A 15,618-nucleotide genomic window follows, 5' to 3' on the forward strand; every position below is an offset into this window, starting at 1 on the left:
CATCCATCCCTGTCCATCCCTCCATCCCTCCCACTGGACACACAGCTAGGGTTGGTTGGACAGACATGAACCGGCTCCAGCCTCACCCCAGCCCAAGCAGCAGGACAAGCTGGGATCCCCCAAACYGGGACCCCCTGGCCCCAGTCTTCCCGTGTGCCTCAGTTTCCCCAGTACCTGTTCCTGGGGCAGCCCCCTGAGGTAGCAGCGGTGCCAGAGCTGGACGCAGGGCCCGGAGGTGCAGGGCAGGAGCAGCCCYGGGGGAGGCTGAGAGCCCCCCAGGAGCCCCCCCTGCGTCCCCCCGCGTTCTGGAGGGGGCAGCCGCTGCGGGGGCTGCAGGGGAGCGCGGTTCCACCAGGGCAGGGGCTGGGGGCACAAGGAGCCCTTGGCCAGCGCCAGCACCGGCCCGGCCTGCCAGCACGGGCAGGGCTCTCCAGGCTGGGAAAGGGAAAACGGGGATTAGGGACAATGGAGGGAAACCCAGCAGGGCTGAGGGATGAGAGGGAGTAGGGATTAGGGGGAAAAAAAGGAGAGAAATCGGTTGTGAAGGGAAAAAGGGGAGGAAAAGTGGGGTGAAAAAATAGACACTAGGAATAAAAAGGGGATGAAASAGGAAATGGTGGGAAACAATAGGGATTGAGGAAAAAACGGGAGAGAAGGCAGTCAGAAGGACAAACAAGGGGTGAAGAAAAGGTGCCGAACCCCCAGGCCAGGCACGCTCACCCTGCCCGGGGCCCAGGGCTCAGCAGGGCCGGGGGGTCCCGCAGGGTTCCGGAATCGCCGCCGCTGCTGCCGAGTGGAGCGCAGCCCCCAGGCCCAGACCGAGGGCAGGGTGCAGATCGGGGGGCTCCCCCTGCGCCCCCCGGGCTCCTGCCAGCCCCCCACGGGCCGGTACGTCTGCCTGGGGAGCTGGAGCTGTGGGGAAGAGTTGGGAAGGTCCATTGGAATGGGGGAACTGAGGCACAGAGGGGAAAAGAAAGGGTAAAACGGGAGGGTTTGGGGATGCGGCAATGTGCCCCTCACCGAGCTGCCGTGGCCCCTCTGGCGCTGGCAGCTGAAGCGGAAGGTGCTGAGGTAGGGACTGAAGCTGCTGTCGTGGAGCGCCAGGAGAAAAGCCTCRGTGAAGCCGAAATGTGCCGGGAATTGCCGGAGGAGCTGCCATGTGCAGTCCAGGAACAGCAGGAACACGGGGGCCTGGGGGGATATGGGATGGGGGATCTCACCTCCTCCCAAGCAGGGTCCCAACTCTGTCACCCTGCTGGGACAGGAATGGGGGTCTGACCTCGTCCCGAGGGCTGTCCCGGCACAGCAGCCCCAGGCGGCGTGGGAAGGGGTGTCCGGCTGCCACCCACTCGCGCTGCACCAGGCTCTGGAAGCCAGGCAGGGAGCGGGCGTGGGGGTCCCCCAGGAGCTGCACCAGAGAGGCCACCAGGCAGTTCAGGTCCCGGTCCGAGGGCTCTGGGGGGGCAAAGGGGTGACGGGGTCTCCTTTCCAGCCGCCTCCATCCCTCTCCGTCCTTCATCCCAGTGTCCCCACCTTGCAGGACCACGGAGCAGCGTTTCCCTGCCAGCAGTGACACCACCTCCACAGCTTTTCTCAGGCACGTGCTGGGGGGCAAAAGCAGCGATTCAGAGCACCCCAAAATGTCACAGTCGCCCATCCAGGTGGCTCATGTACCCACCACAGTGCCCMCATMCCCCCACAGTGCCAGATGGGCTGGRGGGGGACATCCCACCATGGATTTTAGGGTGCATTTCTATCCTACACCCCAAAATACCTCCCGACACCCCAAGGAGCCCCCTYGTTCCCCGCTCACCGGACATGGTCCAGCCAGCGCGTCCCCTCCAGGGCTGAGAGCCACTTCTCCTCTGCTGCCGCGCCTGGATCCCACGGGACGGGCTTTCAGTGGGAGGAAGGCCCGGTCCCTGGGGAGTTTGGGGGTCCCTGGGGTTCGCCCCGTGCCACTCACCAGGCAGACAGAGTGCCCGCAGCCTCAGGTGGGCGAGCTGGATGTCRGCGAGCGTGGGCAGCTCGGCAGTGTCAGCCAACACGCAGGGCCCGCGGCCCCCCAGCAGCAGCGCTTCCAGGCACCTGGGGGGCACAGGAACCCCGGGATGGGGCCAGGCTGGGGGGACACCCCCATTCCCCCTGGGACCCCCGGGACCCACCTCACGTCCTCACTGCCTGGCTCTGAGGCCACATGAAAGCTGGCGGCTCTCAGCAGGTCCCCCCCATCCAGGAGGTGCCAGCACAGGCGCTGCAAGAGAAATGATGTGACACCCCCACGTCCCCCTCCCAGTGCCCCCCGCCCCGCCGGGCCCGCCCAGGCACTCACAGGTACCCGTCGCTCCTGAAAGTGGGCAAAGGTTCGCTTGAGGTCGTGGTCCAGAAGCCCACTGGGCACCCACAGGTACTGGGGGAGGCTGTGGGAAGGGGAGCACAGGGTGGATGTCCCAAATGCCACTTGCGGTGGCTCAGGGGCTGTTGGGGGCTGGCAGGGCTGTACCTGGGGGCCATGTCAAAGCGCTCATTGACGGCGCTCACCCTCCAGCCCGCAGCTCCGAGACGCTGCAGCTCCTTCTCCCAGTCCCTCAGGCTCTCGAAGAGCAGCACGGGGGATGAGCCTTCCTCCTCACCCTCCRCCTCCTCCTCCTCCTCTGGGGAGGCCTCGCCAGGGCAGGACCAGCCCTCGTGTCCCTCAGCAGCATCCCCCAGCCACGCAGCCGCCTCCCGTGCCCGTGCGATGGCATTGGCCACCTGCGAGGGCATTTGGGGCGCGTTGAGCCCCAGCTTTCCCCACAACCACGGGGGAGCTCAGAGGGAGGCTACAACCCTTGGGCACCTCCCTGGCTTACCCGGAATGCCTGCGGAGCCAGCCCGTTCTCGGGGAAGCAGAAGCGGAGCAGGCGAAAATCGCGACAGAAGATGGCGAGTTCCTCAGGGATGAACTTGAGGGTGGAGCCGGCCGTCAGCACCTTGGGCTTGGAGAAGCTGCTGGCTGCGGTCAGGGGAATGAGGCTGTCAGGGCCAGCTCAGACCTGCTCAACTCATCACATGGGGTTGAGACCTGAGACCTGTCCAGCTCATTCCTCGTGTCCCTGGATGTCCCCATTACCTGCCACCAGCTTGTGGATGCAGGGCAGGGCCACCTCRTTCTCAGAGTGGAGGAGACCATGGGAGCCAGGGGCCTGTGGGAGATTGGGGAGAGCTGGAAGCTACTCCAGAGTGTCCTCCCAATCCCAGGAAGAGCAGTGGGGATGGATCTGGACCCAACTGTCCCATGTCCCTTGTGCCTTGTCCCCCACTATGTCCTGCAGTCAACGAGCTGGGATGGGCTGGCRTGGAGCTGGGATGGGGCCAGGATGTGGCTGAGTGGGGTGGGGATGTCATTGGCTCGGGGTGTGGATGCCATTGGGATGGGAGTCAGCATGGGGTTGGGATGGAGCTGGGATTTGAGTCAGGGATGCAGTGGGATGGGGCTGAGCCAAGGATTGGGGTTCGGTGGGATGGGTTCGGGATGGGATTGGGATGGGTTCAGGGTGCGGTGGGATGGGATCGGGGTGGGTTCGGGATGGGTTCCAGATGGGATTGGGATGGGTTCGGGGTGCGATGGGATGGGGTCGCGCCGGGGCAGGGGTCCCCCGTTGCCGGTTCCGCTGCCGGTATTCCCAGCGTTCCCGGTGCTCCCATCGCACCTGGCCGGGCAGGAAGGCGATGCGCCGGTTGGTGCAGAGCAGCGTCCCCGGGACGGAGCCGCCGCCGTTCCCGCAGCGCTGCCGGGCGCCCGCCGCCTCCTCAAGCACCCGCTCTCCTGCGGGGACCGGCACTGGGTCTGGGGCTCCGAGCGCCCCCAGCCCCCCCAAAGACCCCCGGCCCCCCGGCCCCGGCCCTACCTGGGAGCCTGGGGAAGGTCGGGCGGCGGCTCCCCGGGGCCCCGCTCATGGCGCAGGGACTTTGGCCGGGCGGGCCCGGAGCGCCGGGGCCGGAGCGGCCCGGGAGAGAGCCCCGAGCGCCCGGCCCGGCTCCGGCATCCCGCCCCCGACTCCGGCATCCCGCCCTCCCCTTGGCATCCCTGCCCCGGCATCCCACCCCTCGAGGCCCGGGATTCCACGCGTCCCGACCCCTCGGATCCCGGGATTCCGCCCCCGCCATCGCCCTGCCGGGGCCAGCGGGGGGAAAGAGGGGCGAGCCCGGGGGAGGGAGCTTCGCGGGCGGATGGGGGTGGCGGCCTCCGGCACCCCAAAAGTTCCGCGTTGGGGCGGGGGGACGGCCCCGGGGACCCCGGCAGGGTCTGAGGTCCCCAAAACCCCGGCACCTCTCGAGCGCTGCCCAGGGAAGGGAACCCCYCCCACCTTCCCCCCGAAACTCCGTCAGCAGCGGCACGGGCGGGGTGCGGGGGGCGGCGGAGCCTCTCCGGGACGCACGGCACAAGCGGCTCCGTGACTCACGGCTGAAGCATGGAGCCTTCTCCTCCCAGCCCAGCACCGGTCCCGAGCCAAAGCACCCCGGCTCCTGCCCCGGGCAGCGGGTAGAGGGTGATCCTGAGGCCACTTGTGCCACCCCCTCAGCGCCACGAGATTTGGGCATCCCAAAACCAAGGCAGCCTATCAGCAAGTGGCGTGATTAATCCTGACACAACCCAGGAACGTGGAAAACTCACCCGAACTCCAGCTCCAACTCKGATTTTTGGTTTATTTCCCTCCAGATTTTTGGGACAGCCCCAGTTTTGGGAACTGCAGCTCGTGCACCCCAATTTTCCTCCTGCAGGAGAATCACCTGGCAGAGGTTCCAGGGGCTTGGATATGCTTTTGGCTCTGGCATCTGGCAGATGAGAGGAATTTCCTGGAGGCTTTGAGCCCAGAACTGCTCCAAGCCAGGACAGGGTCAGTCCGGGCCATGGCAGGAGCAAAGATCCTGGAAGAAAATCATCGGGCACAGACGTGGCACTGGGCATGGAGTGGCCACTCACAATGCCGGGAGAAAGGAAAAACACCCGGAGCTGGGAGGGGAAATCCATGGCATTTCCATGGGAAACTGCTCCCGGGGTCCCATCTTCTGTGATCCATCTCCAACCACCCTCAAACCTCTTTTTCCTCTTTCCTTTATAGCTTCAGCACCCATATGGCCCATGCTGGATTTTATCCCTCATTTTGTCTCAAGACTCAGGTACYGAAGGGAGCGTCCCTCTGGGGTGGCCTTGGGACGTGGCTGGGGAAAAGACTCCCAAGACCAGTGAGGATGGAGGAAAACGGGGGGAAGGTTTGTCAAGGGGCTTCTTTTTTATACGAAAGCCAGTAATTATAACCAAAATGGAATCACRCAGTAAATGGAATAGAAAGAAGGAAAAGTTACCCACTCTCCAGGCGAGAGGGTACTGTTCTTAGTGGAGAAAAAAGTCCCCGTAATTGGACAGAGAAGGAGATGAGGAGCAGCCCCAGGAGGGAACTGGGGACCCCCGGGGTCCTTGGACTGAGGGGATGAAAAAGCCTCAGATGCATCAGCTGAAGGTTTTTATTGTCAATGAGTTCTGTGGCGCCACGGGTACAGCCCGAGCGCAACGCTCCAGCCCTGTTCACCAGGCCAAGTATCACCAATTAATCCAGAATTAATTTTTTTTTTTTTAAAAAGGGGGTTTTTTTTGTGAATAAACCACTGCAGAATTAATTCAGGTCACTCAGCATCGCGTTAGTGAGATCCAAAGCTGCCCTGGCCTCCCCCGCCGCGGGACGGGGGAACAGCAAAGGTGAATCTCATTTTAATCAAATCAAATCTTGTTAACGGGTTTTACACACACTGAAAGACAAAGTTTTCCTCCACCAGGATCCGATGGCAGCAATTTGAATTTCAACCACATCAGTAAGTGCACTTAGTTTGACCTCGGGGTCACACCACAGCCTCTCCGTCCCCATCCCCATGGAAAAATCCCTCCTGGGGGGCAGGTTTGGTGCTTTTCCTCCAGTTTTGGAGTTTTCCCTSCAGGTTTGGTGCTTTTCCTCCAGTTTTGGAGTYTTCCCTCCAGGTTTGGTGCTTTTCCTACAGGTTTTCAGCCTTCTCCCTCTCCTTTCCCCCACAACACACCAAACCAGCAAGCAGGTCTGGGGGCCTCCCATGCCCACCTGAGTCCAGCATCCACTGGGATGGAGCAAATCAAAGCAGAAATTCCCCCAACAGCTGAGGAACAAAAGGTGAAGCATCACCTCCCACCTTCCAGCCCATGCCATGGGGCATCCCTGATCCCAGCACTTCCAGCACAGCCGGAGGACATTCCCAACCCCAAAACAACCCTGCTGCTCTGATTTGGGAAGAATAACCATCAGAAACAGGAATTTAAAYGAAGTCCCCACAAATAGTGAAGGATTTGGGTTGGGATTTAACCATTTCAGCTTAAAATTTGGGGTGAACCAAGTGGGGGCAAAGCCTGCGGCGCTTAACCAGCACCGTGTGCCCCTGGCCCGGGGTTGAAGTCCTTTGGAATTCCTGCAGTTTGAGGAGAGATGTGGAATTTGTTCCAAGGGAAGAGGAGCCAGCTGGAGTGGGTGTCACACCCCCACAGGCTCAGCCACGCTCGGGATTTTATAAAMCCAGGGAAAACGACTTACACTGTAGTCAAACCATCCCTGGGCTGTTTGAAATTTAGATTTGAAAATCTGTGGGCAAGAAGCATTGCTGGCTTGACTTAAAGAAGTGTTGGGATCCAGTAGGAAAGGCCTTTTTTGGGGGCATTTAGGTAGGAAAGGCCTTAACTGGGGGGGGMTAGGTTAACATTTTTAGGGCCAAGTGTAAGGCGTCCGGTGATCCCCGAGCTCAGCACACCTCCAGCTCCCCTGCCCAGGCCCTCATCCCTTCCTGAGAATGGCCATGGGCAGGAAGGGGTTGCATAGTTTGATGCCTTCTGGAAATCAACCCCAAAATAAAAACGAGGGAATGTTGTAAAGCTCTCACGGAAAGATAGAACTCCTGTTTTATTTCCATGTGATAGGAAATGCTGCACCTCACTCCGTGCAGGATCGGGCCCCATTTGAGAGCTGCAGTTACCAAAAAACCCAAGGAATTCTGTGCAAACATCGCAGTGCTAAAGTGAATCCCACCCTGGGAGCCAGGGGGCCGGGATGGGGTCAGGAATAGCGCGGGACATTAGTCACGGGAGAATTTTACCTTACTGTTCTGCTTTTTAGCCCTGTTATCAAAAATATGGATTAATTCTGCAGCCTAAAGGTCAGTTGGTGGCTCAGCACAACGGAGCCAAGTTAATCAGGATCAGAGGTAGTACAAGAGTAGCTGTGCTCAAGTAGGAGTTCCATGGGGCTGTGGCTCCCCGGCTCCAGCCCAGCACTGGGATGCTCTGGGGCCCCTTTCCAGTGGCCATTCCTGGGGGATTTGCCCCACGCCACTGACCCAGGATCTCGCCTCAGCCCTCCTGTGGACCGGGGCTTCTGCACAGGAAGAGAAACCTCCAATCCCTTGAGCACTGGGAGCCCCCCTGGCTCTCCCCGACTCAGAAAGAGTTTAAAAACAACATTTTAAAGCCAGAGTTGAGCTCGTCGGTCGGGGAGGGCGGGGACGGAGCCCTCAGCCCATCCTGGTGCCACCCGGGACTGGGTGGGGCAGGAGTCCAACCCACCCCACCTCACCAATGTCCAACTCCGATGTGGTGTCGCTCAGTACCAGCAAGAAGAAATACAGAATAAAACCAGTGTTAAAAAACTCCATTAAAAGGTTTGTGACGCTCAAAATGGGGCGGTTTTGCTCCGTCCCAGGTGGTCGGGGCAGCGGGAAGGACGTGGCGGGAGCTGCTCCCCCTGCCCGCCCCCAAAGCTTTGGTCTGGTTTATTGAGTTTTTGAGGAATTCTCCCCCCTCACCCTGTGCTCCGACCTGAGCAGCCCCCACTGTCCCCAGGCACCCTGGGAATCCTCMTCCTCCTCCTCCTCSTGACTCCAGGGGCTCTGGGACAGCAGGGACTGTTCCCCCTCTCCATGCCCTTCCCCAGCCCATCTGGCCCAACGCCTGCTCCCAGCTCCCGCAGAGTGGGAGGGGAGYGTGGGTGGGTGTAAAACCAAAAGGGATCTCTCTTATTGCATTGCCCACGTTCCGTGGGTCTGGCTGCAGGCAGGGGCAGCGTCAGAACCGGTGCACCAGAGCCTCCCGCTCCCTGCGCCGCAGCTCCTCCTTGTAACAGCACGAGCAGAAATTCCCGGTCTCTGGGTGTCCATAGAAGCTGCAGTTGGGCTGTTTGCACTTGGTCTGCTGGATGCTGTAGAGGGCCTGGCTTCTCATTTTCTCCGCCGTCGCTSCCTTGTCCTGCTCGAGGAGCTGCCGGCAGCCGTTGCTGTGCGGGGAGAGGCAGCCGGAGCCCTCGCACTGCACAGGGAACGGGGGCTGCAGCTCCGTGTCCGTGGGGGAGAAGCGGCCCAGGGGGGCAGGGCCGGGGGGGCAGGGGCTGAGCCGGCCCTGGTGGTGCCGGGGCAGGGTGGCGTAGGGGGGGAGGCTCCCGCAGGGACCCCCTGCCAGCTGCCGCCGGCCCTCGGGGCACCCGGGGGGGTTCAGCCCCTCGGCACTGCCCACGGAGGGCCTGGGGAAGGTGAAAACACCGGAATAGCTGGCAGGAAAAGCGGCTATCTTAGCACCCAGGGCTGTCTCCAGGGGCTGGGGCGGGTAGGTTTGGGGTGGCTGGGAGAACACCGGGCTCGGCATCACCTCCTCGCTCCGCGGGGCACCCGCCTCTCCTTCYGGCCTCTTGGCCGGGGCAGCGCTGCCCAGTGCCTTCTTCTCCGCCTCCTTCTGCCTCTGCTCTGCCAGGAAACGCTCCTCGGCGTCCAGGAGGTACCTCTGGATCATCTCCTCCTGGAACTGGTGCCGGSTGCTGGTCTTGAGGTGGCCAGCGAAGATGAACTTGCGCTCGCCCTGCATGGCTGCGCGCAGGATGCTCAGGCTCAGCCGCACGTCGTTGCTGTACTTGGAGGGATCCGACGCCTTCTCYGGCGCTGCTTTACCTGCACACGTTTTCTCTGCAGGAGCTGACAAGTCTCCTGGGGCACATTCCTCTTTGCTGCCTTTCCGTGCCTTCAGGGATCCCTTCTTCTTTTTCTCCAGGGTGTCTCCCTGCCCGTTACTCAAGCCACCCTTCACAGCTTTGCTGTGCATCAGACCCCCCATGTTCTTTTTTAGTTTGCTGCCCAGAGTCTTCCCGAAGCTTCCCAGCTTGTTGGCCACTGAGTCTGCCCGTTTTTTATCCTTTTCCTTCTCCTTTTCCCGCTCCTTCTTCGGTTTGTCCCTGTCCTTGCCCGCCCTGGTGCCCCCGTTGCTGGCAGAGCTGCTGCACACCGACTCCTTGTCCGACTCGCCCGACTCTGCTGCTGAGCGAGCATCGTCCCCTGCAGAGGCTGTGGGGGATTCTGGCTGAGCCAGAGGTGCCTGGGGACGAAGGAGAGACAAATATCAACGTGTAGAAACTTCCAGGTAAAGATTTTCAGGTGGGAGGCAAAGCAAAGGAGGTGGTGCTGCTTGAAACACAGAGGGGATGACATCTGGACTTTAAGAAAGACACATCCCCAGTGCATCCTGCCCATCCCTAAATATCCCTATGGCACCCTTACAACCTGAGATATTCCAGGATTTTATGATTCTATTCTGTGACTGCATGATACCTCCACTTGCTCCAGGCTTCAGGGGCAAAGCCAAGAAAGAGGGGGGTGAGACTTGTCCCAATCTTGAGGTGGCCTGTTGTAAACCAACAACTTCCATTTGTTTGGAGCACAGGGCATCCCTGAGGGTCATGGTGGCTKCTGGGTCATGTGAAAACTGAAAATGGGCATGGAAAGCTCTAGGGAAAAGGTGCCCAGCCATGACACGGTGTCACTTCCCTGCTCTGTGTGCAGAATCAGCCCCAATTCTGCAGGCACAGAGCCCCACAGGAGGCAGAGCCCCCAGGTGAGGCCCCACACACACTTCCCTGCAGAAAGGAGGGTTAAATAATTCATAGGTAAAGAAGATCCTGCCGGTCCCTTTACCTGCATGTCACAAGGCAATGTGATCCATCGGACATTCATGTAGCTGTGCAGCAGGTGCAGTTTGGCCTCCAGCGACAGCGTCACGCTGCCATCCCGGGGGAAAACCACAGGTCAGAGCCATTTTCATTTCCCACCTGGAAATATCTCCCCCATATTTACATTRTGCCCTGTGTTATGTGTTTAAATGAGTGGTTTCCTACAGCAGGTCCAACAGCACAAAACGGACAATTATGCAGACTTTCCAAACTTTTTGATGAAAACCCAACCACAGAAATCAGATTCCTCAAGGTCGGAATCAAAATGTTTCTCCCTCAGCCACAGGAACCATGGTGAGACCTGCCCAAAGTCTCACCCAAACCAGGCATGGTCTGGTGGCTCCAGCCCTCCCCRCTCCAGAGACTCCAGACACAGGGGYTTGGTGGCAAATGGAAAAATACACCTTTTTTGTGCTGTGACAGAAAATCCTGGACTGCTGCTGGTATCTGAGATAGCAGAGCTCCAGGATCTAGAGCATTTTCTATTTACTATGTGGGATTGAAGCTCACGAGATGTCACAGCCCCACCCAAAACATAACAAAATGAAGGAAAATGAAGGAAAAGCTGCTCCATCCCCATGAGCAGTGCCATTCCCTGAGCACAGCTTTCATCCCTGAGCACAAGAAATCCCAGCTGGGGTCAGGACTGACCCTTCATCCACGACCTCTGTGCTCTCTGGACCACCCAGACCCCAGCAGAGGCTCRCCCCAGGTCACCAACCTGGCCAGCYTGACATTGTCAYTGTCGTCCTTCCCCCACTGCCACTCCTTCCCSGGATCCACGGCGAAGTGCACGGGGAGCAGCTTGTGCTCAGAATCCGTCAGGGGGATCACAGCTGCCACACAAATGTCACACAAATGTCACAGTTATGTCCCAAAAGGACAAATACTCCACACTTGGAGCCAACTCCAAGGAACCACCAGGAGCATCATCCCTCCGATGGGAATGGCCTCAGCAAATCCCAGTGCTTGGGATCATGGAATTGTCAGAGCACCATGGAATGCCTCATGACCCTCACAGGGAAGGATTTTTTCCCAATGTGCCACCTAAGCCTGCCCTGTGTCAGTGGGAAGCCRTTCCCCCTTGTCCCAAGTCTCTCTCCAGCTCCTGGRGCCCTCAAGGCACTGGAAGGGCTCCAAGGTCAGGACACTGCTGGTTTTCTGGGCTGCCAGCACTCCCAAATCCTCCTCCTCCTCAATGCTTTGCTCACGTGAATCTCATCACCCACCTTGATCCTTCGTGTTTTCCTTCTGCTCCATGGAGACCAGGGCAGAAAAATGGGCTTGATCATAAGCCAGGACTAATGGAGAGCGATGGCATTTGTTGGCTGGGACTTCCAGGGGCAGATAGATCCCTCCAAAGGGAATTGGGGCAAATGCTGGGAAGAAACAAGGGCGGTTAGTTCTGATCACAGGTTCAAGAGTTCAGAGTAGTTTGTGCTGCAGCTGCTCCAGAATGAGCCACTTGCCTCAGTCGAGGGCTCACCTGCAATTATCTGTCACCTCCAGAGACATTAAACAAAACCACAACCTAAAATAGATGTTTATTTTACATCAAGAGGATGTAGAATGCAGAATGAACTGGTATTTTCTATAAAAAGCCCTCCTCTTCACTCCCACGCACGACAAACTTTGCCCACAGAACGATGAAAATTGATTAACCTTCTCTGACACTTCAGGAAATTGAAGCTGATGGTGGAAAATCCACCACCCAGGGAACGCAATTTCCCATCTCTAGATTGGCAGGGAGAGCAAAAGAGGTAGAGAAAAGAAAAAGCCTCATGTGGATACTCTTAAAGCAGCCGAGGCCGGGCTGGGAGCTGAGCCTGGCCTGGTTCCCAGTGGGTTCACCTGCAGCAGTCGATTCTCACAGAATGGACACAGGGGAGAAAGGGAAGGTGCACAGGTCAGAGAGGCTTTGGGAAGAGAGGGCAGCTCTCACCTTCACCACCCGAGTCGCGCAGCATCGTGTCTGCCACCACCACGATGGGTCTCTTGAGCACGTGGGCCAGCACAAAGACGTGGAACTCCTCCAGGCTCTCGTACACYGGCTCCTCCGAGCTCTCCACCCTTGAGGAACGCACAAGATTGAATTGGATATTCCATCATTTGCTTTGTAACACAGGAGGAGGTTTCACAGGCAGTGTGTAGAGGAGGGTGGATAGCACTAAGGCTGATCTCAGCACTGATTTGAGGGTTTAGGTGTGGATATCCATATTCTGCTCTAAGACATGGGTTTGTGCCCAGGGAACACCCAGCTGTGGCCTGGCCAAGGAGCTGGGACAGCTGTGGCAGGGAAGTGTCCTTGAATCAGAAGTGAGATGGCAGAAACTCTCAGCTCTGGGTTATTCTCTCATTTCGGGGACAGCACCATAAGGAAGCACATGGAAAACATTCATTCCCTGCTCAATCCACGTGCTACCCCACAGCAGAGGCTGKGCAGCAATGAAATCCTTTCCTGGGATGCTCTACATGCCTTGTGTTTGCCCAGGATCCTTCGTCCTTCCCCTGAAGCCCCACGAGCCAGACCAACACCGACCCCCTGCCCTGTTTTTAGGGAAGACATTCCCAGTTTTTCTCCTGGGGGTGTTCTGTGCTCCGTACCCGCCGCAGCCGCCGCCGTTGGTGCCGTAGTGTACCCGGGGCTCGCTGGACGCCAGCTTGATCAGCTCGTTCCACTCCTTCTGCCACTCCTCCTCCGTGTAAACCAGGCCAGACTGAAAACGGCAAAGAGAACCCAAAATCCTCTTCCWGTTACTCCAGCACGGGTTTATACCCACAACACCCCTTTTCTCTATGGATTTATGCAAAAATAACCAACCTRCTCTGCACCATTTTCACTAAAGTGCTTCCCAATATTCATCCAAACATCCCCTCTCRATTTAAACCTGTTCCCCATCCTGTCACTTGTCCCAAGCCCCTTTCAGTTTGCTGCAGTTCTGACTGCAGGACACCCCTTACCACAGCACAGTCCAATGGCAGAGTGGGGACCTGCCCAAAATTCCAGACCCAACAAGAAGTACCTCCCAAAGCCAGGGGATGTTTTCCCAGGACGTTCCCCCAGCAAAGAGAGCCCAAACCCTCAGCTGGCTCTCACCTCCTTGTTCTGCTGCGTCTGCTGCCAGCGCCACCTCCTCCTCAGCGCTTCCCGCTCCGCTCCCTTGTCCATCAGGGTATAGAGGGATTTCCTCAGCATCAGATCCCGGTCGTGGAAGCCCCACATTCCTGCAGGGRGAGGGAATGGAGGGGAGGCTGTCACTCCCAGCCCCACAGACATGCCAGGGGAGGGAAGGGGCTGCTCCATTATCCCACATTTCCTTCAGGAAGCAAGGGAAGCTTGCCAGACGGATGGGGAGAGGGATTTGAGAGGCACACAGGCTGCTGCAGCCCCTTCCCTTCCAGCATCCTCTCACACTGACTTGCTCTGGCACACCAASGCTGCTGCAGCAGGGAGGAGCAGCAGCACCCTGGATTCCACCAGAACGGGTCCCGGGCCCAAAGCGGGATCAGGAGCTCTTGCCCAGGGGCTGGTTGGCTGTTTCCCTGGGGATTAAGCCAAGCCTTACCCAGGGAGGCGGCGTGGAGCAGGCAATTCCCATCGCCAGTGGTGGCCAGGGGCAGCAGCCGCTGGCAGCTCGGATCCACCGTCACCCACCAGTTCAGGCGCCCTGGGGAGATTGGGAGAGCGTGAAACCATGGCACAGCACAGGACTGGGGGCACTGGGGGCACTGGGGGGCACTGGGGGGCTCAGCCCTTCCGAAACCAAGGCTGAGGACAAAAACCAGCTGTCAAAGCCAGGGAGAGCCTGGACAGGTGGGAAGGTACAGACCCATCCCAGGACTGGGGGTAAGAGTCAGGACAAAGACAAAGCAACAAAAAGAGGASACTGGACCTGCAAAACTCCCTGGGGATGCCAGGAAAAGGCCAGGCTGAACYTGGGGTCACACAAATCAGAATTACACACAAATAAGAGCCAGGACTTCCACAGACTAGTTCTCCTCTATCTGTTTTCCCCTCACGCTCCTTATTTCCCTCCCCACAGCTAATTAGGCTGAAAACGCCTTCAGGAGTGCCCAAAACAAACAACTTCTCCAGGGAAAACCAGTCTTTTGCTGCTTCTTGGAATCAAATCCATCCAGTTTCAATGTTCTCGTGGCCGGTTTCCCTGCTCACTGGTTTTTACACAGAATATTCCAGGATTTCTGCTGATCCCAGCAGCTTTCCTGCTAAAAACGCAAACYGACAGTGCTTTAGACCCAGAGTTTTGGGTCACTGTGGTGATTCAAGTCAAGAGCAGCTAAAAATAGATGGTAGGAAAAGATGCCCAGGGAGCCCAGTGTGGCTGGAGGTTGAGCCCTTCCCAGGGAGTGAAGCTGGGCTGGACTCTGAACGACCCCCGCCACTGTCTCSCCTGCCCTGCCCTGAACACCCCTCCTTGGCTGCCTTCTTTTCCAGTAGTTTTTGGATCCTGTGCAACAGGCAGGTTTTTGGCTGGATGAGGCTGTCAGGCTTCCAACAAGTTGTATTTAAATTGCTCCTGCAGGAAATCAGCCCTTTCCCAGTGACTGCAAGGAGCCTCTCCTTCCTCTGGAGCATGATCCCTGCCAGGGATCCCAGCACACAGACATGGGATTACTGGAAATGCTCTGCACAACCTCAGGGAGAGCAGCTGGAGCGGAACTAAAGGCAGAAAACAGGGGTTTAAACACCCCCAAACACCAGAAAACACAAAACCACAAAGCTCAGTGTGACACAGGCAGGTCATTCCTGTCCCCAGCRCCAGGAAAAGGGACCTGCCAGAGCTGGAAGCGTTCCACACCGAGCCAGGGGACAATGGCTCCGCACGGAAAAGCCGCTGCTCCCTCAGTGCAGCTCCTGGCACGGCGCTCAGGAGCCTGGCCAAGTGGCCCAGGGCCAGCTGAGCAAATGTGGAGCCTCACAGGAGGCTGTTCCCATGTGTAATGCTGCTAGGGGCAGCACCCAGAACTCCTTTTTATCCATTTCCCCTCACTCTTGCAGGATTTGATGCTCCTTTCCACGGGGTTTGGATCTCTGCGGTGCCCAAGTCGGGTCTGAGGGGACACACCTCGGAGAGGTATTTCTGTGCCTGAGTGTTTGCACTGACTCCAGTTATGCAAGAGGAGCATAATGTTTTGCTCCTCCCAATGTTTTGCTCCTGTTGAGGCTGCGGAAAGGCCAAGAGGCTGCCCACAAGTACTGAAAACAACACACTGCACTGAGTGTGGCTCTTCAGAGCCTGAGAGCTCTGATTCAAGAGCAGGAGGGATCCTCCCAGATCATCTGTACACAGGGAAAGTCCATTGGAATCCAGAGGCTCCCTCCTCATCCTGCACACTGACCCCATGTCACCCCACAGAACTCCTGTTTGTCCCCACAGGGTGTTTGGGGAAATCTCATCGCATCCTCCAGCAGGAGCCACCTGAACAGTCCCGGCAATGAAGGGAGGATTGCCTCATCCAAACCACAAATGGCTCCCCTAAGGCTACTGGGAATCCACTCTCACCGTGTGTGTGACACAGGGAGTGTGACACAGGGAGTGTGACAGGGAGTGTGACA

The 15,618-nt window shown here is 58.4% G+C and overlaps 2 protein-coding genes across 2 annotated transcripts in view; both read right to left on the reverse strand.

Moving 5' to 3' along the window:
• Window positions 1-6: 6 nt before the first annotated feature.
• Window positions 7-4,565, reverse strand: MTMR11 (myotubularin related protein 11). Its single transcript, XM_057385751.1, is given in 14 exon segments — window positions 7-435; window positions 721-912; window positions 1,021-1,191; window positions 1,280-1,455; window positions 1,534-1,604; window positions 1,814-1,877; window positions 1,967-2,088; window positions 2,166-2,254; window positions 2,333-2,420; window positions 2,504-2,754; window positions 2,853-2,995; window positions 3,113-3,185; window positions 3,693-3,872; window positions 3,874-4,565. Coding segments are annotated over 14 exon segments (2,286 nt in total). The 5' UTR covers window positions 4,150-4,565; the 3' UTR covers window positions 7-45.
• A 2,368-nt stretch (window positions 4,566-6,933) lies between these two features.
• The window catches only part of OTUD7B (OTU deubiquitinase 7B), a 12,705-nt gene continuing 4,020 nt past the window's right edge, over window positions 6,934-15,618 (reverse strand). The window contains exons 3-11 of the mRNA XM_057385749.1: window positions 14,697-14,721; window positions 13,607-13,809; window positions 13,138-13,265; window positions 12,645-12,757; window positions 11,983-12,110; window positions 11,270-11,419; window positions 10,762-10,876; window positions 10,006-10,090; window positions 6,934-9,409 (exon numbers count right to left, since the gene is read on the reverse strand). Of these exons, the coding sequence (XP_057241732.1) occupies window positions 8,117-9,409; window positions 10,006-10,090; window positions 10,762-10,876; window positions 11,270-11,419; window positions 11,983-12,110; window positions 12,645-12,757; window positions 13,138-13,265; window positions 13,607-13,809; window positions 14,697-14,721 (2,240 nt within the window). The 3' untranslated portion in view covers window positions 6,934-8,116. The remainder of the gene's footprint in view (window positions 9,410-10,005; window positions 10,091-10,761; window positions 10,877-11,269; window positions 11,420-11,982; window positions 12,111-12,644; window positions 12,758-13,137; window positions 13,266-13,606; window positions 13,810-14,696; window positions 14,722-15,618) is intronic.

This window comes from Malurus melanocephalus, unplaced genomic scaffold (genome assembly GCF_030028575.1).
Source record: "Malurus melanocephalus ecotype Western Australia unplaced genomic scaffold, MMel_1.1 scaffold_865, whole genome shotgun sequence".
Classification (NCBI taxonomy): Eukaryota; Metazoa; Chordata; class Aves; order Passeriformes; family Maluridae; genus Malurus; species Malurus melanocephalus.